Source organism: Chrysemys picta, chromosome 25 (genome assembly GCF_011386835.1).
Source record: "Chrysemys picta bellii isolate R12L10 chromosome 25, ASM1138683v2, whole genome shotgun sequence".
Classification (NCBI taxonomy): Eukaryota; Metazoa; Chordata; order Testudines; family Emydidae; genus Chrysemys; species Chrysemys picta.
This window is the reverse complement of record NC_088815.1, coordinates 8,645,755-8,670,216: the sequence shown is the minus strand read 5'-3', so window position 1 is coordinate 8,670,216 and position 24,462 is coordinate 8,645,755. Positions and strand designations below refer to the sequence as shown.

At 42.7% G+C, this 24,462-nt stretch overlaps 1 protein-coding gene across 1 annotated transcript; it reads right to left on the bottom strand.

The window, feature by feature from the left end:
* Positions 1 to 310: 310 nt before the first annotated feature.
* CHAF1A (chromatin assembly factor 1 subunit A) lies at positions 311 to 23,492 on the bottom strand. Its single transcript, XM_008168838.4, has 15 exons — positions 23,195 to 23,492; positions 22,406 to 22,456; positions 21,354 to 22,159; positions 17,707 to 17,763; positions 14,546 to 14,787; positions 13,897 to 13,957; positions 12,699 to 12,767; positions 11,816 to 12,042; positions 10,852 to 11,020; positions 10,548 to 10,628; positions 10,237 to 10,329; positions 8,521 to 8,779; positions 7,334 to 7,821; positions 4,124 to 4,214; positions 311 to 813 (listed from the first exon to the last, which is right to left on the bottom strand). The coding sequence occupies exons 1-15, from the start codon at positions 23,490 to 23,492 to the stop codon at positions 710 to 712; spliced, it is 3,096 nt and encodes a 1,031-aa protein (XP_008167060.2). The 3' UTR covers positions 311 to 709.
* Between the last annotated feature and the right edge of the window lie 970 nt (positions 23,493 to 24,462).

The following is a 24,462-nucleotide window of genomic DNA, read 5'->3' as shown; positions in this document are numbered from 1 at the left end:
ATCAAATTCTGCCAAGCCTAATTATATAGATAATCAGGGTTTTAAAACAAAAAATCTGTATGTCAGACACTTCAACTCTTCACCTGGATTCAGTTGGTTTCATCCTATTCCAGTGTGTCAACCTTTTTGATGCCAGGGGCCAACTTGCTGCCTTCCTAGTGTCAGGGAGATCTCAGGGACCAGTGCCAGCCCATGAACCAGTCATTGAGAAACACTGGCCTATATCACCTCACATACATTCTCTTCTTCCCCCCACAGAACAGTCATCCCTGGTAGTGATGAAAGGCAGACCAGAAACAGGACAAAATAATGGTAGCATAAATTCAAATATAATTGTACACGTCACCATTTATGCCCCAAAAGCCATGCTATACAGAATTATGAACAGACTAATGCCCATAGGCAAGTCTTAAGCTTACATTTGCAAGATCACACAGCTAACTTTGCTTAGCGAGCACAAGTTAGATACTTTCATACAAAATATCAATTTCAATAATGCTTTATTAAAGACAGATTAATATGCAATATTTTTAGCTAAAAATATTAAAACTAAAATTTTCAAGCTTTCATCTGTTCTGCTTTAGACCAAAGTGCTGTCTTCTCTTTACAAGAAATATGGAATACTTTCAAGTATCTTGTACAAAGATACACAAGTTTAAAATCCTAAAAATTCTACATACATACAGAGGGGGTTAGTAGGTATTAAGTATCAAACTGCGTTCGATGGGCCAACTGCAATAGCCTTCTGCATAGGGACAATCTCCATTGCACCATCTGATTCTGAAGTAGTTTCAGTAATTGCAGATGTAGAATCTGTGAAGTAGAAAAATGTTTTACACTTTCACAACTAATACAGTGCAACTCAGCACCTGCAATATATCCTCATTAAAAAGTGTAGTTAGGGTTAGAGGCTCTGTTTGAGGCCTGGTCTACACTTGGGGAGGGAGAGAGGGAGGGAAGGGGGAAGAGATCAATCTAAGTTACACAACTTCAGCTACGTGAATAACGTAGCTGAAGTCGAAGTACTAAGATAGACTTACCGTGGTGTCTTCACCGCGGTGAGTCGACTGCGGCCGCTCTCCCATCGACTCTGCCTGCGCCTCTCGCAGAGGTGGAGTAGAGGAGTCGATGGGAGAGCGCTCGGGGGTTAATTTATCATGTCCAGACTAGACGTGATCAATCGACCCCCCCCCCCCCCCCCCCCCGCTGGATCAATCGCTGCCCGCTGATCCAGTGGGTAGTGTAGACATACCTCAAGTCTTCGGGGTTGTCTACTCAAAAGTATGCATTACTGGTACAAGCCCATGTAGACACTTTTCAGTGGCTGATTTTAGATTGATTTAACTGTAAAGGACAAACTTAGCCCAAATAAATTCTGTTTACACCTAAAATGGTCATCCAGTCTTTTGCACGGATTTATTTACTACTTAAAAAAATCACTGTCAAACCAGTTCAAGTTTGTGTTTAGAGAAGTCCTTAGAGGAAACCCTGAACAGAAAGAGCCCTATTTCTCAGCACAAGAGGTTAGAGCCTTTAAGTGCTCTGCTTTTTTGGGACTGCAAAGAATCTCGCTGTGCATTTCAAATAATGCACACAATTTTATCTTAACGTACCTAATGTTTAAAAATACTGTCTATTAAGCAACAGAAAAAAGGGGAGGATGGTACCATGACAGTTCCAGCTGGTAGAGAACAGATGACTCAAAGGGGTGGGAGGTTTCAGAGTGGTAGCTGTGTTAGTCTGAATCAGCAAAAACAACGAGGAGTCCGTGTGGCACTTTAGAGACTAACCAATTTATCTGGGCATAAGCTTTCCTGGGCTAGAACCCACTTCATCAGATACACGGAGTGGAAAATACAAAGGACACCATCATAGGACCTAACCACATCAGCCACACCATCAGGGGCTCATTCACCTGCACATCTACCCATGTGATATATGCCATCACGTGCCAGCAATGTCCCTCTGCCTGTACATTGGCCAAACCGGACAGTCTCTACGCGAAAGAATAAATGGAAACAAATCTGACATCAGGAATTACAAGAATCAAAAACCAGTAGGAGAACACTTCAACCTCACTGGTCACTCAGTAACAGACTTAAGTGGCAATTCTTCAACAAAAAAAACTTCAGAAACAGCCTCCCACATGAAACTGCAAAACTGGAATTTAATCTGCAAACTGGACACCATCAAATTAGGCCTGAATAAAGATGGTGTGGATGGGTCATTACAAAACCTAATTTTACCCTATTAATTTCCCCCTACTGTTACTCACACCTTGTCAACTGTTTGAAATGGGCCACCCTCATTACCACTACAAAAGTGATTTTTCCTCCCTTGGTATTCTACTGCTAATTGAATTGTCTCATTAGACTGACCCCCCACTTGGTAAGGCAACTCCCATCTGTTTCATGTACTATGTATATATACCTGCTACTGTATTTTCCACTCCATGCATCTGATGAAGTGGGTTCTAGCCCATGAAAGCTTGTGCCCAAATACATCTGTTAGTCTCTAAGGTGCCACAAGGACTCCTTGTTTTTTCAAAGGGGTGGGACATTTTAATACCCTCCGTCTATGGAATGTAGAATCAAGGAACATTGTTCACCCCGCATCTGCGCCAGGTAACTTCTACACTGGGGCTCTGCAGAGACAGTCTTACAAAGATGAGCTCCATTGCAGAAGTCATTAGGGGAACTGAAGGCTCAGACAACCATGTAAGGGACAGCTGTAGTATTGTTTTGTACTAACTGACCCACAGAGAAATACTTAATGAAATTAACTTCAGGGTTCAGGTAAAACCCCAGTGAGAGGAAAGAAGCAGTTCCACCCCCTCAGCTACTATGTCAAGGCTGTAAATATTGCCTTGACTCATACTCTTAAGGTCCTTTTCACAACAAGATCTAAAAAAAGCAGCATATAAATGATGACTCAGATTCTGGAGCAGAATTCTGCGGCAAGGATGGGATTCCTCATCTGCCAAACAGGAGCCCTGCTTATTACCTAGCCGCATTTCCATGAGGAGAACCACCACAAAGAGGGTGTATGCGTAATGCTTTGCAAAACCAGGTCGGTAAAGGTCCTGCAGCAAAAGCCTACACAACCTTAGAGAGATTCTTGTGTTAACCGTTTGCACTTCTGAACATGCAGAAGGCCAGGCATTCACAGTTCTCAGCAAGCATAGCACCTTGTGCAGGCGGTGTATTGTCAGGGTTTCATTTGTTCTGTTGAAGATTGTTCTCCCCTTCTTTGGGAAAAGTAGTGTGTTTTATCTACCAGTATAAATCAGTGATAATTAGCCTAGCAGCCAAAACCAACTCTCAAGCAATTTGCATAAGTGCAAAGTGTTTCCAGACTGTTCTTGGCATATCCTCACCCAACCCTGACCTTTTTTTGGGGGGGGGTGCAGAGGTCACTTTTTCCTCCTGGCACGAGGAGTGATTATAATCCAGATGACTGACCAAAGCACTGAGCAGGGCAGTAAAGAGGAGGTCCAGCTTAGTACCGACTGGAATGGGAAATTCGCAGTAGTATTGTAGCAATGTTGATCGCAGGCTCTTAGAGACACAAGGTGGGTGAGGAATATCTTTTATTGGACCAACTTCTGTTGAGGAAAAAGAAACTTTCGAGCTACACAGAACTCTTCTTCAGACAACAGCTCTGGGTAGCTCGAAAGCTTCTTTCCTCAACAGAAGTTGGTCCAATACAAGATATTACCTCACGCCCCTTGTCTCTGAAATGGCAGGAGTGGTTAGAGGAGGGAGACGGATGGAGCACTAGTAAGGTCTGCTGGTCTGGGACCTATTAAGTGGTGTGGGGAAGTGTTATAGAAGAGCAGGCAGCAAAACCCTCAGCCAAGGTTAGGACAACTTGGCATCTGGGAGCGAAGAGCAAATGTGGACTGGGGAGGGTGACAGCAGCACTAACAGAGGTGGTGTCAATAGTAGGTGTTATGCAAAATGAACTAGCCCAGATGGGAATAATGGTAGGAAGAACAGCAATGGTGTTAGCTGTATGTCCTGTTCACATGCTGCTGAATTTACTAGCCTGTTAAGCAGTGTTTCACTGGGTGGCTCCTGGGAGCCAATCTGTCAAAAGCCATTTGTCAGAGATCATTTCTCACCTTTCCCTGGGTGTATGTCCACAATCATGCAGTCATCTTCCTCCTCTTCTTCAGTGTCGGCCTGGAACCCATCCATTTCCACCGCTTCAGCCTTTAAAGAAATCAAAAAGCTGCACCAGAGGTAGTAGCGACTAAGTCTGCCAGTGACTGTTTAACATGCAAAACGATCAGAACAAGTTCTCCAGTGGATTAGGCAGCACAGAAAGAAATTCAAGCCTTTCTATAGTGAGCATTTCTTACAGTGCTTTCAGGAGATCCTGAACAAAGCTGGACTTAATGTTCCCCAGGGATGAACTAATCTGACTTCACACACAGCCTGGGCCCCTTGTCAAAAGTCAGCATCTATATTACTCTCAGATTTCCTGCTACACAAGTTGCTGTATCAAAAAACTGCTTGCTAAAACATAGGGGCTATTATTCATTGCCTTGTGTGTAAGGAAGGTACAAACTGTTCACCCTGAGCTGAAACAATCTCAAGCTTTGTTCTGAAAGGGAAGTTTCACTTTCATTTTTAAATTAAAACATTTTAAAAGTTTCTTCTTGCTTTCAATAGGGAATCATAAAATTATATGAAAATTATAATTTTCCTACCAAAATTTCCCCTTCAGGATTTGTTTTTCAGTGTTTAAAAAGGAACTCATTTTTCCTTTTTTATAGAACAGTAATGAGAACAGTGGTGACTGCTGCTTTTGAGCCAAAGGGAGCACAAGAGTGGAATTAAAGGAACTGAGGGATGTTGTGCTTACTCCACAGTGAATTGCTTCTATTATTTTTCCTGGATTTAGAGAGAAAAACCTAGATTTGACAATATCCTTCATGTTTTAATTTAAAGCTATGCATTAACCAAGATTCAGTTTGTTCACATGTGCACTGGTTCTCAGTTATAGTAGTGACTTTCTCTTGCTCTTCAACTTAAAGAGTTCAACTTAAGAGCACCAGAATTTGGAAGACAGATCCAGAAAGCATGATGGAATATCATGATAGCAGAAGGATGACTAGGTAAGAAGAGGGAAAAGAAGACAGCTTACTGAAAGGTATTTTCACTGAGACATGGCTGCACGGATCCAAACAATCTAATTTTGATTTTTCCCACAAGCACCCACCCTATTTGAGGGGAGGAACAATAAGACAGAGCAGCAGTTGACTTGAAGGCACTAATGCAAATATTCTTTCTGAAAGCTTTCTGCACCTTGTTCCAAACTGCACGGTGTCCCGAGTATTGAGTTCTACTTTAAGAAGTTGCCTTTAGCAGCATCCAGAGCTTTAGAGGGTCTGTAGAATAATACTGTTTACCAGTACCCTCAGTCTCCCCCTTCTTCCCTTCCTCTTGCAGGAGGATCATGGCCCATAGTTAACTGCTTGAGTGAATACCAAGCAGAGGTTTTAGGTTCTGTCTTACTCAGTGTGTAGGCCAGTCAATAGCCAGATGGAACTCTGGGGGCAGGAACAGCTTCAGTGCAAGCCTCCAAAATGGTGTTACTCAGCAGCTTCACATGCAGGAGGAAGAGAAAGAGGCCCAACATGCTAAGAGTAAGATGGTAGTAAGTAGAGGAAGGAGCTTCAGTCACAGCTTCTCTCCCCAAGCTTGCAGATAAAGGGACAAGAAATGCATGCGGTCTGCTGAGCAAAGCTCTACCTCTGTTCCATTCTGTGCATAGGCAAGCCCCTGACAGCACTGAATGGGAAAACAACCTTTAACTCCCTCTTTATTGCCCCAGACTCAGAGCAGACACTCTGGGAGCTGGGAAGATAATTAAGATACACAGAAGTTAAAGCCCTGATTGTGGCTTTAATGAACACAATCTTTTCTAGCTTTTAACTGGACTTACAAATAGACATCTCTTGAAATAACTAATAAAAGTATGCAGCGTTGGTGTAGTCCTGTTGGTCCTAGGATATGACAGGGACAAAGGTGGGTAATACCTTTATTACACAGAGCTCTTCTTCAGGTCTGAGAAACTGACAAAGTGTCACAGCTAAATACAAGATGGAACAGATTGTTTAGCCTAAGTAGTTATCACATTTCAAGGGACCATTCAGGGTGAAGTGGCCCATTAATACCCCTCCAGTCACAGGAAGGAAAGGAAAGGGGGCTCTTAATGGGTTATAGATTATTATAAGCAGCCATAAATCCAGTGTCTTTTCGGTCCATGATTTTTAGTATCTAGTACATTTATTAATTTAAGCTTCGAGGCTTGTCTGTTGAAAGTGTTGTGCAGGTTTCCTTTGAGGACAGAGGTCAGCTATAGTGATCGCTTTGTGAAAAGTGTTCACCCACAGGTGATATGGTATTGGTCTTATTTTCCTATGAGAGTTTATTCGAGAGCATAGTGATTGTCTAGTTTCACCCACATAGTTGCTATGGCGGCATTTACTACACGAGATGAGGTACGCCACGTGTTGAGAGGCATGTTTAGGACCCATGCATCTTGAAAGTGAAATTTAAGAGCAATGTAACAGCTGAAATTCTTATTAAAATCTGCAATTACATTGAGAAGCAGGGAAGAGAGCAGAAGGAAACATGTAGCCTAAAACGAGAGCACATTATAAGCACTCAGTTTTGCCTCATGTTTCATGTTGTACTCTAGGACTTTCTAAGCTTACTAGATTGTCTTGACAGTTACCTTGGTGTGTATATTTTGCCGATCTACAGTGCTATGAGGCCTTACAAGCAACAGTTAAGGATTTAGTCCACAGGTACTTGCTTGTATGTATTGAACATAAGCTGTAACAGAGAGCAAGAGGTGAGAGTAGTGAGTCAAGGCTAGGCGGCAAGGAGGATATCTGACAGCGATAGAATGTACTGTTTCGCATGCATATAAGATGAGATCTGCAGTATAAGCAGGTTTAGCTAGGTGTTCAGAAAACATTTGTGGTTTGGAGGTGATCATTACCCACATAGGGGAAAGTGGAGGGACCGAAAAGTTGCCAATATTTTAAATTAAACTTCCTATTCAACTTGAAAACTAGAACTCCAAAGCAGCATCTTACATTAATTTGAATATGTATCAGCTTCCGCTCTCTTGCCACCCCATCCCATAAGGGATTCATTGCAATGAAATTCATGACAATATTCCCCTCTGCAAAACTAGCATTTTGCCATCTATAAGGAGATCCAGGCTTGCCTAGTTAGATCATCACTATTTTATGTTAAAAGTTCTCATCCTCTTCTGAGTTACATAAAGTTAGAATGTTCTTAAAGGAACTCACCTGTTCTGCATCCCTAGGTTTTTTCATGAACTTGGTGATAGACATGCTTCCTGTTGACTTCCTCTTTACTGAAACTGGAGTGGTTTGTATCACTGTCACTCCTGGTACGCTGCTATTGTCCTCCTTGGCTGCAGAAAGAACTGGTGTGATGTAGTTCCACTGACAAGGAACAGGAAGGTGCTCTTGGTCAAAGCTTTTCAGCACCTCTGAGTGGACATACCAACACATCCTATATTCAGGTCTCTTCTCATACACAGAGTTCTCTGAAATAATTCGCTTTAGTCTGGCTTTGGAAGGGATAGCAGAGTCCTCGTTGACTGGAGTCTGCGGGCGGGAAGTGTTGGGACTTGTAGGACTAGCATCACTAATATCTGGGGCAAGGGCCGTTTCACTGAACAGTCCTTGGCGGCAACACTCCTGGAATTCATGGATGATCACTTTACTTCCATTGACATTCCCATGGAGCAGCGGAAGCAGTTGTCCCAGGACTGGAGAGAGAAAGACGATTGCATGTATGTTTTTGAAGGCAAGCTGGTATATATGCCTAGAGCTCAGGATAAGTCATTGACTCACTGATATAAACTAAGCAGTTGTTACCAAAAAACCCACACACAAGGGTTGTGGTCACTCAGAGTACATGGGGAGAGCACTTTGCTTAAAGGGATTTTGGAATGCAAGCAGTGCAACAGCCCAGTATGGTATTATACCCACCATTTTACAGAGAGGAAAAAAGTATTGTTAAACTCAAATCAGTATCAATTGGGGATAGAACCCACAGGTCCAACTCCATCTCCTGCGCTAGCCCTCCCTCTGTTTTCATGGTATTAGCATCCTTTCTGTTAAGGAGTTCTGCCTCTTTAGCATTAATTAATAGTCAATGAATAGTATATAGGGATATAATTGAACTCAAAATGGTCTTATTTTCTAATCTTTTTCTCAGCAAAAGGCTCCAGCATTTAAAGCAAGCAACAGATTTCAGATGGAACATAGTTAGAACTACCCAGCATGGAAAAGTTTCCACCAAGTTCACGTGCAAATATTTCAGACTTCACACTAGTCATTTAACACTATTCGTTATTTTGAATTTTAAACAAACTTAGATTGGATACGTGAGGGGTTTCCTCGCAGGCGACATCTGATTTACGACTAGGCAAAAATCACAAAGGTTTGGCCCTTCCCAGTCTTACTTTGCTGGTCTTTTGTCCTTTTTTTGCTTGTTTTCTGCATCTGCTCTTCCTCGGCAACAGATGAATCCAGAATACAAACTGCAAACTGCTGAAGCACCTTTAGGTCTGCATGGGCACTGCTTTTGCTTTCTTCTGTTTCCCAGATACAGCCAATCTTCACAGCCTGAAGAACATGGAACCTCTTCCCCTTGGCTATCAGTTCATCCCACTCCTTTGCTTTCAGCTTCTGACGAACTTTTTGATTTTCTGGATCATGCTCCTGAAAGTCAAGAAAAGCCTCTGACTCACTAATTCCAGAAAAACTGAAATTCCCTCACTTCTGCTTCATGGTGTGTTCAGAGCTATGAGAAATCAGAAGTATGAGGTACAATGTTTGAAGGAAATACTTCGGGAGGAAAGCTATCAAATGAATAGACCCATACAATGCTGAGAAATAGTATTGTCACAGCTTCACAGTAAAAGTGCCAGAAAAACCCCTATTATCAATCTCTGATGGTCAGGTGGCGATTCACTAACTATCTAGCTGTCACAGAGCTTGTCATCCATGAATCACATAGGCAGGAAATATCCCCATTTACAGATGGAGAACTGAGGCATAGGGAGGGGATGTAAATCAAAATTACACAGTAGGCCAGTGGCTGAGCTGAGACTAGAACACTGGTTTCCTGAGTCCCATATCCATTGAAAAACATTGCCACAACATAAAGTTTTCAAAATTGCAACTCTTCTAAAAGAGAGTGTATATAGGTATACCTATATCTCAAAATCAAACACTAGATGGGAAGCCCTGGCATCCTTACTCTCAAGGATGGGATTTCAGCCCATTCCTGATGAATGTCTCTTTATAAGCTGTTTAGAAGTAAAGCTTCCAAGTGTAGGGTCACCCTGTTGTAGAAGCTTTCCTGGGATGTTACACATTTTCCCTGAGACCAACAGGCTAAAGAGACCATTATGAGCTGCTTATTTCCTCTCTTCTGGCTGGAATATTCCTAGCTGTGGGTTTTCACGCTGAGGAGAGAACATCCTCGCATTCGGTTTTACGTTGCCCATACAGCAAAGTGTGTCATCCTTTGGTCTGGTGGAATTTCTAACTCACCCTCTTCATCCTGGGCAGAAGCTTACGATCAGCATTGTCTTTCACTACAGTGTTACAGGTATTTCAAATGCTCCTCTAACTACCACTCACTATACAAATGTGCTATTAGAGAGGTGGGAGAAATCATTATATGCTATTGGTAGCTCCTTCTCCTAGCTCAACCTTCCTCTACTCCACTCACCATAGAAGAGCTTTCTTGGATTTTCATATGGCCATACAACATATTAAACTCTGATTGTAACAAAGAGGGATGTAAGTGAATAAAACTGCCTCTATCCAATGTTGTTCTCCCCTGCTTGGATCAAAATGCTGCAGTATATACCTATCTGGAAGTGCAAAGACACCGATATGCTAACTGACTGTAGAGTGTGCTAGTATTAAAGGCTGAAGTATACATTTCATTTCTTTGTTAAACAGATAAGCAGACCCGTCCTATTCCAAGCAGGCTGCCTCTCCTCTACCAACTAGCAAAGCATGCAGTTTGCACCAATGAGAACAGCGCCCAAATCTTTAGACATTTGAGCCAACCCAGCAGTGCCCTCCTGAAAGGTATGCAACGAATTACACAGTACATTTGGGAAACAAGGAAATTGAGGCCCATGGTCACTCAGTTCACTTACTTCTGTCACTCCTTCATCCTCCGATAGGTACCCATGGGGTACAAAAAAGCCATCATCATCATCTTCATCTTCTCCTCCCTCCTCATCATCATCCTGAAGATAAAGTTAACTTTACTAGAAACTGCACTTTATAAATCACCTAGCAAGAGTTTCAACAAGCAGCAAGAATCCAGACGTGAACAGTCTCAGAAAAAAGCGTCATTTGTCTGGTTTGAAACTAACAACAACAAAGCTTCAGTCCACTATGACAGCTATGTTTCTTTTGAATCATCTCCATAACTTTAAGGCTGGCTAGCGCAGGAAATCCTCACCCCTTCACTGTGAGAGAGAGATTCTCCTGGTTCTTCCTCTTCCCACTCTTCATCACTATCTATCTCATAGTCGAGCAGTTTCTGTAATGAGAAATGTCCCCGTCACCACTCAGTCAGTGAACTCAGAGAGCAATGCAAGAGTTCATGCAACAATTCAAACAGCAGCAAGAGGGAATAAATGACAACTGGTCTGTGAAATGCAAGAGAAGAACGCATGGGTATTTGGAGACAAGGTCTGCTTCAGAATTGAAAGAGAGCAATCAGTAAGGCATGGGTAAGACCATGCTGATTGTGAAATGCTTACACTGTCCTTTGACCAGGGATTCCTGGGATGAATGACAGTGGTTTTCTTATTCCATGTGCCCCAGTACGCAGGTCGATGATTCTCAGAAAACTGTAGGAGTTTCATCCTGCCAAACTTCTTCCTTTCGGGAACATTGTCCATTTTGCAGCTATCCACTATCACCACATCACTGTTGAAACAAACACAGCCCTCAGTGGTTTCACACTCCACTGCTGCTCAGAGAGAAGCCACAGACATCACTTAAAGGCCTGAGAGACCCTCTTCAGTTCAGCAGTCTCAAACAATTCTAGAGTGTTTGAATTAACGACACTTCGCCACCGTCTGCTTGCAAGGACAAAGCTTCTATCCCGGCCAGGGTCCCTCCCTAAATAACGACACCAACCTGTGTGTGATAGCAGCTCTGGTTTAACTATCTGACGGCACCTATTTGTTAAAGCCATGTTATTTTGGCTAGGTCTGCACAGCGAACCTTACAACATGGCGGCTGTGCCACTGCAGCTGCGCCGTTGTAAGGTTTGCAGTGTAGCCATTCTTTATCGCCGGGAGAGAGCTTTCCAGTGACAAAATAAAACCACCTCCAACGAGGGCTGGTAGCTTCGCTTTGTCATTAAAACGTTTGTCGTTCAAGGGGGTGTTTTTTCATACCCTTGAGCAACAAAAGTTTTGATGAAAGTGCCAATGTAGACAAAACCCTAGATGAAGCAAACAGAGCGCTCCCTTTCTGCACTGGACACTGTTCAAGTGCAAGACTCCCTGCGGAGAAGGATTTGTGAGCTTGTGTATGGAATCAAGGAAATCTGCATCACAATACATTGCTTCCTGTGGTGACGAAGCTCATACAGGACTATTTTAAAAGAAAAACCCCACTTTTTGGTGTGATCACTGCTGTTGGTGCAAACCATTTTCCAACACTGTTTTCACAGTTGGTATGTAAGTGAACAGCAACCCCAAGCCCCAGACTAACCTGTTGACTATGTCAGCACTGCGGTAACAGACAATGGTAGGTCCAGATTTATGTGGCTTGCGGCACTTTAGTTCTTCCAAGAAAGAAATGTCATTATTCTGTGCTTGTAGGAGCTGATCTAACTGATCTGAGAGGTCCTGATCAAAGGCAACACGACAGAGTGGAGCCAGGACCATGTTCTCTTTAATTTCAAAGGGAGCAAATTTCCCACAGGAGCCAGCAAGGGTCTGAAATTAAAAGTACGTTTAGAAATGTTAAAGTCTGAATCCATCAGCATCTGAAAAACAGCAGCACTAGCCCATTTGAGTTAAATCTAAAGTCTTGATATTTCAAGAGATGCTAGGATCAGGGGTAATCTATTTTTTGTCAAGGTCCAACTTTCTTGGCCAAGGCACAGTCAAGGTCCAGACTCCAAAGAAAATAATTAAAAACAATAATGATAATAAATAAAAACATTTTGGGGTCTGTTCAAAAGCATCTGGTGGTCAGTAGTTAGCCTGCGGTCTGCCTATTGACTATCCCGGATTACATACTTCTTATTTGTGAGTTCAGCAGATCCCCTTGAGGAGAATTAAAGTCTTGTAATCATTCCTGGAAAAAACTATTAAACGAGTCATGGATTTTCAGTATAACTGGCAAGAAGTATGATCTCTACCATAAGAGATTACAATTCTGTCCCTCACAGCATCAGCCACAAAGTTTTCAATTGTCTAACCACAGATGCACAGCCATCACTTTTTAAAATAAATTAGAAGTCAGTCCTCAAGTTTGTTCACTTGAAAAGAAAAAGGTGTGGATGCATGTCATTAACAGAACTAGTGTGTTGGTTCAGAAGATAGTAAATGAAGCAGAGAAATAAAGAAAATGATTAGCAATAACTGACCTTGGGGGCTTGTGGAGTCTTTGGTTTCTGAAAGAACCTGGTGATTTCTGCCTTCTGTGCATTAATGCGCTGGAATTAGAGGGTTGAAATACATGTTATCAACTTATTAAATGAACATTAATATGGCCCAGTCTTTAACAGGGGTTACACTCTTTAGCTCACTAAAGTCCAGGATGAGGTATGGAGTGAGGGGTTTGGTCTTTTTGCTCAGCTCCTGTAATACAACGAAACATTAACAAAGGTTGTTGCTTTCTGTGAAACACCTAGTACAAATTTGGACACCAATAGTGACCAATAACAAATGAATGTACTACTATTGCCTTGTCCTGTGTTGGAATCCTATAACTGAACACAACAAAACAAGTGGGCAGGCTAAAGAGGCTAGGTGTTCGGATGAGGGGTTGCTCCAGTTCTCTTTTCTCCTGCTTTAAATTCATCACTTGAGTGCCTGTGTCAGAATTTGAGTGGGAAGAATGGTGCTTTGGTGGAGGGCTTGTACTGTTATCCTGCTCAGAGGATGGGTTATGAGAGCTTTGGATGAAAGATCTGTCAAAAGCCCATCACAATATCCTCTGAGCAAGTACATGAGTTGCTCCCCAGTGACTTTTGGAAGGATTTCCATATTGCCACTGTTCCCCATTTGTAGCCCAGAGACCTGAAAGGTCATAATTTCCATACTGGCCCAGATACTCCTTCACAAACAAGAACGAGAAGGCCAACAACTCCATGCTGCAGCATGATTTGTGAGCATTGTCGAAAGAGGCAAGTTCCGCAAGGATTTATGGACAGGGCAGCAGCTTGACAGACCAGAACAGAGAAAGCTTTTATATTTTTTGGGGAGAGGAAGGTGGAGATGGACAAGTGTGAACAAAGGCCACAGCACTGATGGGAGCAATGGATAGAGGTGCACCAAGGCATCACTGGTGGAGTAGTGCAATAAGACTAGATTGAACACATAGCACTTTGAATAAGAACACAAGAAGTTCAAATTTGATGCAATGGAGAAGGGAGAGCAAATGGAGAGATTCAAAGAGGGGGATAGGGGGATATTGGAAGCCATGTTCTGGATGTTCTAGCAAGGGAAATGTGGGTGTCAGGGTGATCAAGGACACTAGCAGTCTCCAATTCCAGTACAAGAACCTAGATAGAAAGCATTAGAGGGACAGCAAAACTCCAAAATAAAACAAGAAATTTTTACCTTTTCCTCCTCTTTTAACCGTTTCTCCTCCTCTTTCTTCCTTTTCTCTTCAAGTTTTGCCCTTTAAAATATAAAGTTAATTTAAGGAGTTACCACACAAGTCATTAAGGTGACAGTATTTATTATTCGTATTGTGGTAGAGCCTACGAGGTCCAGTCATGGACCAAGACCCATTGTACAAATGGAACAAAAGGGCAGTCCATTCATTTGATCAAAACCAGCAAGAATGTGGAACAAAAGCCTATTCATGTCTTCTGCACTGGAAGTTTATATGTTCAACCATGTCTACATTACTAGTTATCCATTTTCAACTCACTCCAACATCCAGAAGAGGGATTTGTGGTTAACATAAAAACACTTTTTTAAAAAGAGACATTCCCCAGCCATGACATGAAGAGGAAAAACCTCAGGTGAAGCACGAAACCTCTTTTCAGCCATTTCAAAGTAGGAGCTCAGTTTATCATCTGCATTCAAGTAGAAAATTCTTAAGACTAAGGGCAGGTCCACATAGTTAAAACTGGTACTAAAATTATTTAGAAACAGATAGTTAAATCAGCGCAACCCCTTAATGTTGATAGCTTATTTCTACAAGCACCTTTAAACCTGTACAACTCTAGGACAATACAAGTTATGGACACAAATCACTTACTCTAAAGCTTCCTGTCTCTCCTTGCGTTTTTCCTCCTTCACTCGTAACTTCTCAGCCTTTTCCTTTTCATCTTTTTCCTTTTTCTCTCTCCTTTCCTTCTCTTTCAGTTCTTTCTCTTCCTCCTTCTTCTTCTTTGCCTCTTCCTTGGCCCGCTCTTTTGCGGCTTTTGCCTCTTCTTTCAGCCTCCCTTTTTCCTCCTTTTCTGCTTGCAACTTCTGCAGCTTATCTGCACGTTCTTGATCCTAGTTGCCAAACAAACAGTTCAATAAATGTCCCTGTCATGCATATTATGCAGCTATGTATCAAAAGAATAGATTAGCACAACTGTTTGTGCTGTTGGGTTACTGGTGTAAGTTCTTGCACTGAGTGTTTAGCCTGTGGCCTGGTTTTGTTTCAGGTTACCAGCGAGGAGTAAGACAGTTAGAGGATTTACGTACTGTCATTAGTTGCCTGGGCAAGCTAAACCATTCTGTGAAGCTGGTCCTCAAACACCTGTTGATTAATGGGTTTGGCTCCCTCTCCCCTCCTCAACGGGCCTGTCAGTTGTACAGTGTTTTAATCATGTTCTGCATACTGAAGGAAGTTTGTGTTCAATTTTGTTGTATGTTTTAATTATTAAGTCTGAGAATACATATTTGTTTATGGAAATTTAAGTATACAAGAGAAAGACTTTTCTAGATTTGATTATGGTAGTTTTTAAAAGATATTTGGGGAAATACATATCCTATTAGGTACTGCATTTTCATGCTCTTATTTTCATTTATGGCTACCTACTGTTAGAAATTCCTAATGTGAAAACCCAATTAGAAATCACTTTCATATCCAGATGGAGTTTCTGAAGGAGACCCACTTTACTTCCTAAAAACATGATGACCACCACCATTTGCATTATGCAGATATTTTATTTCCTATATAATTCTAAAAGCAAGGAGACATTTTTACTGGTTCATCAGTTCATTTAAGGTAATTTGACACCTTGGGTTGCTATGATAATTTAAGTCAGGGGACCCCAACATCTAAGTGCGCCTGCGTACTGGCCGGCGGACAAGCATCCGCCGAAATGCTGCCGAGAAGCAGCGTCATCCAGAGGTGCCGCCGCCGAAATGCCGCTGATTTTTGGCGGTGACGCCTCTGGATGACACTGCTTGTCGGCGGCATTTCGGCAGCGACGCCTATTGACGTTGCCGCTTGTCGGCGGCATTTTGGCGGATGCTTGTCTGCCGCCACAGTCCCCTGTGGCTTGTCGTCTGGCACTTGCCAGACGAAAAAAGTTGGGGACCACTGATCTAAGTAGTATTATGGGAGGAGTAGGGAAGGCAAACATAAGTGATGTTAGAACTTACATTAGAATATCCTGAGGCAAGCCTGAGCTATTTTTCTCAGCTGCAGCATCTACTGAAATATTCTGAGGTTGTGTTATGTTTAGTACAGCGATAGATCCCAAGATAGCCCCTGTTTGATGGCACTACATGCACATGCTATATCTGGGAGCTAAGGAAATCTGTACTTAGACATCCAAATGCCCCATACTGTCAGTTTCTAGCTTCTGTCTACTGAGTTCACATTTCAGGCCTCCAGCAGATGCCTGTATTTACCAAGCAAAGCTTGTGCTGCACAGATATCTGCAACAGAAGTCTGACAAACTGATACAAAATTATGTCTATGGCAGCAATCCTATAAAGAATGTGTTGATAAGAACTTCATTGACTGCTAGAAAGACTCAATCCTCTGAAGATTTATTGGCCGACGTGGCTTTGTAAGTTGTCTAGATAACAGCAAACCTTTATATATAAATAAACAGCAGGAGCGGTGCACTAGAGAGGCTTTCACTCAGCCCAATCAAATGTCTGAAAGTAGGAGTATGTATATATGGAATGCGAGAGTACAACAGATTGTTGGCACAAAGTATGTTGCATATAAAAAGCCAAGATTTCTAAGTCTGTCCCAAACTCCATCTAAACTACAATGTTAATGTAGCTTATATGAAACAGGGACAGGCCATCATTAGATCTTGTAACCAAGTTACTGAGAGAACATGATAGGTGCTTATACGTGATGCTTGTTTTAGTAGCTTCTGGCAAAATGCCAGTCTAGTTCCAGCGCCAGTCTAGTTCCAGCGCCAGTCTAGTTCCAGCGCCAGTCTAGTTCCAGCATGCAACAAAGTAAATATTTGTTGCAGATTATGCATAAAAGTCTATTTAATCAGGGGCTTTATATTAGCACTTCATTACAGGAAAGAGTGGTATGGAAGTGATATTACATGATAGCACCATAACACTACAAGGGAGTAGCTGACCAGCAGCTTTCTAATGGATATAGGATGCAGCTCACAAATGCTGCCTGGAGCAGTACCTGCCAGCTCACCCAGCAAATCACACAGGCAAGCAGGCCACTGTCAGATTTTTTTTTTTTAATGGAAACTGGACATCATTTGTAGCTGTCAAGAAAAGAGGAAGAATGTTGAAGGAGGCGGCCCTAGAGCAAAGGTTCTTCAGGATTTCCAAGCCGTTTGGCAGAAATATATGACGAGAGAGTATCTATATAGTCAGTTAAAAAGTTTGAGGAAAATAAAGAATCCTTCTCAGCATTTCTGAAGTCAGTGGGAAACATACCTACGTTTTTCTTTAATTCATATTATAGCGCATATCACACAGGAGATAAGCAAAGCTACTACTCATGCATTAGGCAATTTCAGGACAAGCCAAGAACTTTTAACTGCATGCATAAAGATTCCACATTCCTTAGGCTAGGTCTACACTACCCGCCTGAATCGGCGGGTAGAAATCGACCTCTCGGGGATCGATTTATCGTGTCCCAACGGGACGCGACAATCGATCCCCGAATTGGCGCTCTTACTCCACCAGCGGAGGTGGGAGTAAGCGCCGCCGACAGAAAGCCGCAGAAGTCGATTTTGCCGCCGTCCTCACAGCGGGGTAAGTCGGCTGCGATATGTCGAATTCAGCTACGCTATTCACGTAGCTGAATTTGCGTATCTTAAATCGACTCCCCCCTGTAGTGTAGATGTACCCTTAGTTAGAAGAACTGGAGAAGCAGGAAGAGAGGTGTTAAAGTGGACCAAAAGGAAACGCAAAAGGCTTTGCTTACTATTCAACGCAAAAAGCACAGCAGGTAAACTTTCTAGGTCAGTGAAAATGCCTTACTCTTTGCGATCTCAGCTTCTCCTTCTCCGCAGAACCTTTGAGGAATTTCTGATGCACCTGAAATTAGAAGGTACAGATGTTTTTAGATTCATACTGTCTACATCATTCTCAGTACCTCAATTCCTAGAGCACTTTCTCCAGAAGAGCTCAACCAAAACTTGCTGTAATTTTAGACCTCCAACAGCATGTTTGATAGGTTAAATATTCCTACAGATTAGGAAGCAGGTTTCAGCTCTTTTCATTCCTAGCCAGACTGATTTACCAAGCATGTATTTATAAGAATTTATTGCAAACTGAAGCTTATGCTATATTACTACTCGGCATACTTTAGCATTAGTATATTCTTCTCTAATGTACCCTCACCATGGTATATTTAAAAAACCAAAATATGTTTTTATTTTTGTACATATAAAAGAGCAGAAGTCAATCACAAAGCCACTATAAATCACTAAAACATAACAAGGGGAGCCAAAGCTGTAGCAAAGTTAGATCCTACTTACTGCCAATATTTTACTCTAGTATGCCACTGATTTGTGCCAGGATTTTGGACCCTCATTACCCAAATAAAAGGAGTGTCCTTAACAACCATGAGACAAGAAGTTGTCAGAGAGAAGAAAGGCCCCTCTCGTTCTTACCCTTCCACCAAACAATACATCTATGCTTGTTTTAGACATGTATACATTTCTGTATAGGCAACTGTGGAATACCAAACAATGTAATTCACATGATGATTAAATGGATTAAGTTTGTCTGTAGTATTTTATGTAGTTTAGTTAGCTTTGCTAAATCCCTCTATTCTCTCCTTTTCTAGGCTTCTCAATACAGATCAGGTAGTACAATGTTTTTCTCATTCAATACCCAGTTTCCTATTCGGAAAGATGTATGCTTATGCAGTATAACCAAGCAATAGTCCTGCACTCAGCCTTGTATAAGAAAGGATGCAGTCCTTGCCATAAGGTCCTTTGGGTCGGTAAAGCCATATTTACATTTTTTTTTAAACACATTTAATGCAACTTTGTAAAGAAGCCAATACCAGGACACACAGAACAGACACTGTAGTATGTGCTGTTTTCCCCATTTTTGGCAAAAGCTCCATTCAATTAAAATACCAAGGATATGACATTTTACCTTATTTTGAAGTTTGTGGAATGCAGGTTACCCCCCTCCGAAAATCCTTTATTTCATTACACTGGCAGTTTTGTGGCAAGATTTCCAAGTGGAGCTTTAGTTTAAAAACAGTGGTTTATCACCATATTATGCCAAAAGCGAAGTACATTTACCCTATAAGGTTATACTGGCAGTACTTCACGTTTGTTACAAGTATGGTATCAGACAAGTTTATAGTACTAGATAAGAGCATATTGTCAATTCAGGGATCAGGATCATAAGTTTAACTAGGCTTGGAAGGATTACATTTTAATTGGTAAGCATCAATTTCACTGTACACAAAATATTTCCATTTATAATCAAAATTTACAGTTAGGCAAAGAAAGAAATGCTGCTTGAGAAATTAGGAGATAAAAAATAGACTATCAGGGTCCAAATTTCTTGGTCAATGTATAATTAAGGTCCAGATTCCAGAGAAAGTTTAAAAAAAAAGAAGATTTCAGGATCCGTTCAAAAAGTATCTGGTGGTCCAGATTTGGCCCGCAGTCCACCTATTGACTACCTCTGAAATTTAAGGATATTTACATTGTATATTTTGACATATAACATTGCCAATTTGTGTTTTAATGGTTATAAAGTTTTAACTTTTTGAACCTTAAAGTCTATTGTCATTAAGTAACTAGTCAGATCCTCCCATAATTTCCCACAACTGTGAAAATGTAAATGGATAAAAAAAGAAGTTCTTAAAAAAAAACTGATATCCATCAAAATTATAAAAAAAATAAAATAAAATTTAATTCTGCCAAACCTACTTGTAACTTAACTCAATAACTGTTTTTTTCCTAGCTAAAACACAAGCCACTGATGTAACAGAAATTAGAAAGGGAAGAGATGTAACATTCATGAAGTCCAAACCCCAGCCAATGCATAATAGTACACTTTAGTGTTTTTTCCAATCCAGTTAGGATATCCCCAGTAATTGAGCTTCTACTACCTCACTTGGGAAGCTATTCCACAGTCTAATTCATCAGTAAGTTTCTGGTATTAGACTATGAGCCATTTAATTGTATCCTATTACTCCTTTGTATCCCCCTAAATAATTTCTCTCCATTCTCAGTGTTTAGACCTTTCTGTTGCATATGTGTGTCCCTCCTCCTCCCCACTCCCTCAAATCACTTGGCCAAGCTACACATTTTGCTCACAATCTTTCTTCATAGAGCAGTACCCACACCCTAGCCCTGAACCTCTTTATTAGAAAAACAATTACAAAATTAAGTGGTAGCTAGAACTAAACAAATACACAGACCAGATAGTCTACCATATTTTTTGCACTGAAGGAGATGGCAGTGCCCAAAGCATAGTTACAAGGTCTGCTCTGGTTCAACAATATTAAGCATCAGGTCTTTGTGTTTCATGCAAGAGAAACTCCCACTTTACATCTCAGTTGATAGATTCCAGAAAAGCCTATTCACCTCTCCACTTTATTCAAACCATTTGATTAATTGTTTGAGCACTATTCGCGCAGATTGCAGTTTCAAAAACCCAAGCTACCCTCTCAGTGCACTGCCAAAAATCATGGTGCTGTAAAGGTTCTAACAATCACTAGAACAGAAGTCTGAGTTGAAACTAATTCAATGAGTGCATAAAAATTAACACACATGAAGCTACCGTGAAGCTTAATTAGTGTAGATGTGTATTTACTATTATATTCCACTCTTGATGCTGTTGGTCAGTCAGCACCAGGTGCCTCAAATCGTTTTGTACTAATGCTTTAGGAAAAAAAGTCAAGCAATGGATTACTGCACATGATCAGATGGTGTATATTTTAACAAGATGGCTGACAGCACAAGATTTGCACACTAGTTTTAAGAGATGCAGAAAAGTAGTCTGAGTTGCCCTCTTCCCACCCCCACACAGCACATGGATTTGTAGCTATATTCTTCTGAAATAAGGCTTGCAGTTTGAACATTTTCTATCCTTCAAGGAATTTTACATAAATATTACTTAAAAAAAAAAAGCAGTATTTTGCACACTTGAACAGCTTCTTCCACAACCTAAAACTCAATCTTGTATATATAGGAGGACTTACAATTCCGACAACTTCATAAAAGGTAAGATTTTAAAATATCCTACATAGACAATTATCTTTGAACTCTGCTGTTTACCCACATATTATACCCAGGTGTAAAGTCACAGGGCTTCATGACTAAGTTACGTAAATATACCTGTGATAACATTAAAATATACAGCTCAAGATGCACTGATTATGCACATTTTAACTACTCATTTTAGAAATAGCTAAGAATCCAGCTCTCTGCCTTAAAAGAGTCAACATTCGAGAATCTTGCTCACTATAAGAGTGATGAGCTTTTTGCAAAAGTATATCAACTTACAATACTTTTCAGAACTCTTTCCATGACCTTTAACATCTTGAAATGGTAGAACAAAGGGATTACAAAAAATCCTAGGATAGATTTTGTGGTGGGAGACTATGCTAGCTACATGCAAATGAAACAAACATTTAAAAACAAAAAACCAACCTTCCGAACAGGTATTGAAGCAGCTAAAGGACTAGTATCACTCCTGTTCTGTGCCTCAGGTGAGCTGGTAGAAGAGGGGGAGCTTAATGAGGAATTAGTAAGTATAGAGTCTCCTTCAGGAGAAGATTCCATGGTCTCACTTTCTGAGGTCATACTTCCTTCCAAAGACACAACATGGGGAGATCTCACAGTCATAATATCCTCCAGAACTACTACAGGCATCTTCCCCTCAAATATAACACCCTTGAGTTCACTCTCATTCTCCAAATTATTATACTGTGTATTTGATAATTCAGAACAGGATTTAGTTACATCTATTGAGTCTTCATACTTATTTGCAGTAGCTTCATAAGATGGATTGGTATCCATTGAAACATCCACTTGGGCATTCTGAACAGGCTTTAATGGAGTCGACTGGTTTGTATCTTCTATCATACCATTAGTTGTCGCTACAGATGAAGATGCTTCTGAATTTAATTTACTGTGGTCTAGGCCATCACTTAGTGTGTGGTTAGAGTCCTCTGTCAAGTCAAATATGAGTACAGTTTCTCTCATGTTATTTTTCATGTTTTTCTGTACAAAGTTATCTAACGGACCCTTTCCGTTAACAAGTTTGGGAGTGAATTGCATTTCAGAATCCAACTGGCAGTCATTCTCCATATTGTCCAAGGATGCATGTGATGTATCTAGATTGGAATCTTTATTTTGACCAACAACATCTTGTGAGCTCTTTGCTTTCTTGACTTCCATGCCTGTGTCATATTTCTCCTTTGGTACAGGATTCAAACGCTTGAAAGGCAACCGTGCTGAAATAGTAAGATTTCATTACTTTAGTAAAATCATACAGATCAGCAGGGGGAGAAACTAAACAAATTAAATGAAAGTTAATGGGTTCTTAAAAGTGCAAGGAAATCCTTTATTGGCTCAAAAGTGAAGTTACTACATATACTGAACAGGATTGGTTTAACAAGTCTATGCAACATTTGATGTAGACTATTTTAGAAAGCAAGTTGGGTCAGGAACAAGTCTCCAGCCCTCTTCCCGAAAGTTACCTTGCACTAGTTTCCTTGTGGGAATAACTGGTTTGTCTCTGCACTCCATGGCTGTAAGTAGAAAACAAACACACATTTACATTTCGCTCACATTTCTTACAGATTCAGGAAATATTCGTGTTATGCCGTCGGTCTATCACCAGCTGCATCATTAGAGAGAAGAATTTTCTGCGGGATAGAGGAATAAGATCTCCGTGTCCTAATCACAAGTGGAGAAGGGCAACCAGGCCAGCATCCAAAGGATGACTATTGGAGAGTGGAGGTTTTACAGGGCCAGACCCTGTTGACTGATCAACAATTGGAAATTCAACCTTCTCCCCAAATTGTGGGAAAAGGGAGTGAGAGGGGCCAGGTGGAGCAGCCCGACTCTGGCAAAGGGGCCAGTGGACTACCCTTGATCAGGGCCGGTAGCCCGTCAGATGGGAACCACCGCCTCCCTCTTCCAGCCAGGGCTATTAGCTCCACGTACGGCCCCCCAACAGCTAGGCTGCGCCATGGGGGGCGCATCGCGCCCCTCGCACCCGAGGGTCTCCGGGCGCTTTGCCGTGGTGGTCTCGCCCCCGATGTACGGGAGGGGGCCCAAGGCCCCAGAGCCGGGAACAGAACCCCGGGCCGCTCCCGACCCACCCTCCGGCCTTGTGAGGGGAGCCGGGTGCCGTCCCCGGGGGAGCGGGGCTGTCCCCTCCGCCCGGCCCGGGCTCCGTCCCCCGCCACAGCCCCGCTCCCCCTCCGCCCGGCCCGGGCTCCGTCCCCCGCCACAGCCCCGCTCCCCCTCCGCCCGGCCCGTACCTGCCATATCCCGGCCGCGGAGCGCGGCCCTGGCTCCTCCCCCGGCGGCCGCAAGGACCGGGGCGCGCCAGCTTCTCCCGCTCGTATTTGGCGGGAGCCTCGGCGGCTCCACGCTTCGCCACGCTGATAGGCCCAGAGGGCCCCATGTGACCTCGCCCCCGCGAAGCCTCGCGAGAAGCCGCCCCCGCAGCCGGCTCCAGCGGGAGGAGGAGGAGGAGGAGGAGGAGGCCCGGGGCTGCCGCCTATTGGCTGGAGGAGACTGCGCGCCCATTGGTGCAAACAGCTGCCACCATGCCATGCCCGGCTAATGATTGGCTGTAGCACCCACGGTTGGGTTACGGCTGTGGGGTTGGACAGGTGAGGGTCTCGTGCTGTGCAGGTGGGGCTCTGCCGCTCGCGTCTTGTGCAATGGGCCCTAGCCAGAGTGTGACCGACTCTGCGTGAGGTCCTGCTTCCCCTGAATGTGACCCCCCCAGTGCCATGACTCTGAGTGTGCAAGCAGCCCTGCTTCCCCTGAGTGTGCAAGGGGCAGCGTGCAATGAGTCCTGTCCCCCTTACTGTGCAAGAGAGGGGCAGGACTCCCTAACGGGTGACCCCTAGCATGCAGTGAGTCAGTGAGTGTGCAATCACCTATGATCCTGAGTGTGCAAGGACCACTGCTCTGAGTGGAATGCCCAAGTGAATAATCAGCCCTGCTCTGCCTGGGTGTGCAGTGGATTTATTCAAAGCAGGCAGTGGCAGATTAGCCACTGGGACAACAGGGCCCATGCCCAGGGGCCCCGGCCAATTGGGGGGCCCCTGAAAAATGTGCACTCTTGTGTACTTCTGCTGGGGAGCAGGGGAAGCCCCCCTGACCCTGCTCCCCAGCAGGAGCGCCAGGTGGACGAAGCGAGGCAAACCTCCATGCGCTGACCCAGATCCCCGGCAGGAGCACTGCAGGGAGGGAGGAGGGACCCTCACTTAGGGTGACCAGATAGCAAATGTGAAAAATCAGGATAGAGGAGCCTATATAAGAAAATGACCCAAAAATCAGGGATATCTGTCCCTATAAAATCGGGATATCTGGTCACTCTACCCCCACTTGCTGTGGCGCAGGGCCCCATCAAACTGTAATCTGCCTCTGAAAGCAGGAGTCATAAAGCCAAATTCAGTCATGCTGGTATAAATCTTGACTGATCCAATTAAATCAATGAATTGATCCCAGGTTTACACTGGCACAATAGAATAATTTGGTCATTCCGTGTGTATCCATATGAACCAAAACAAAG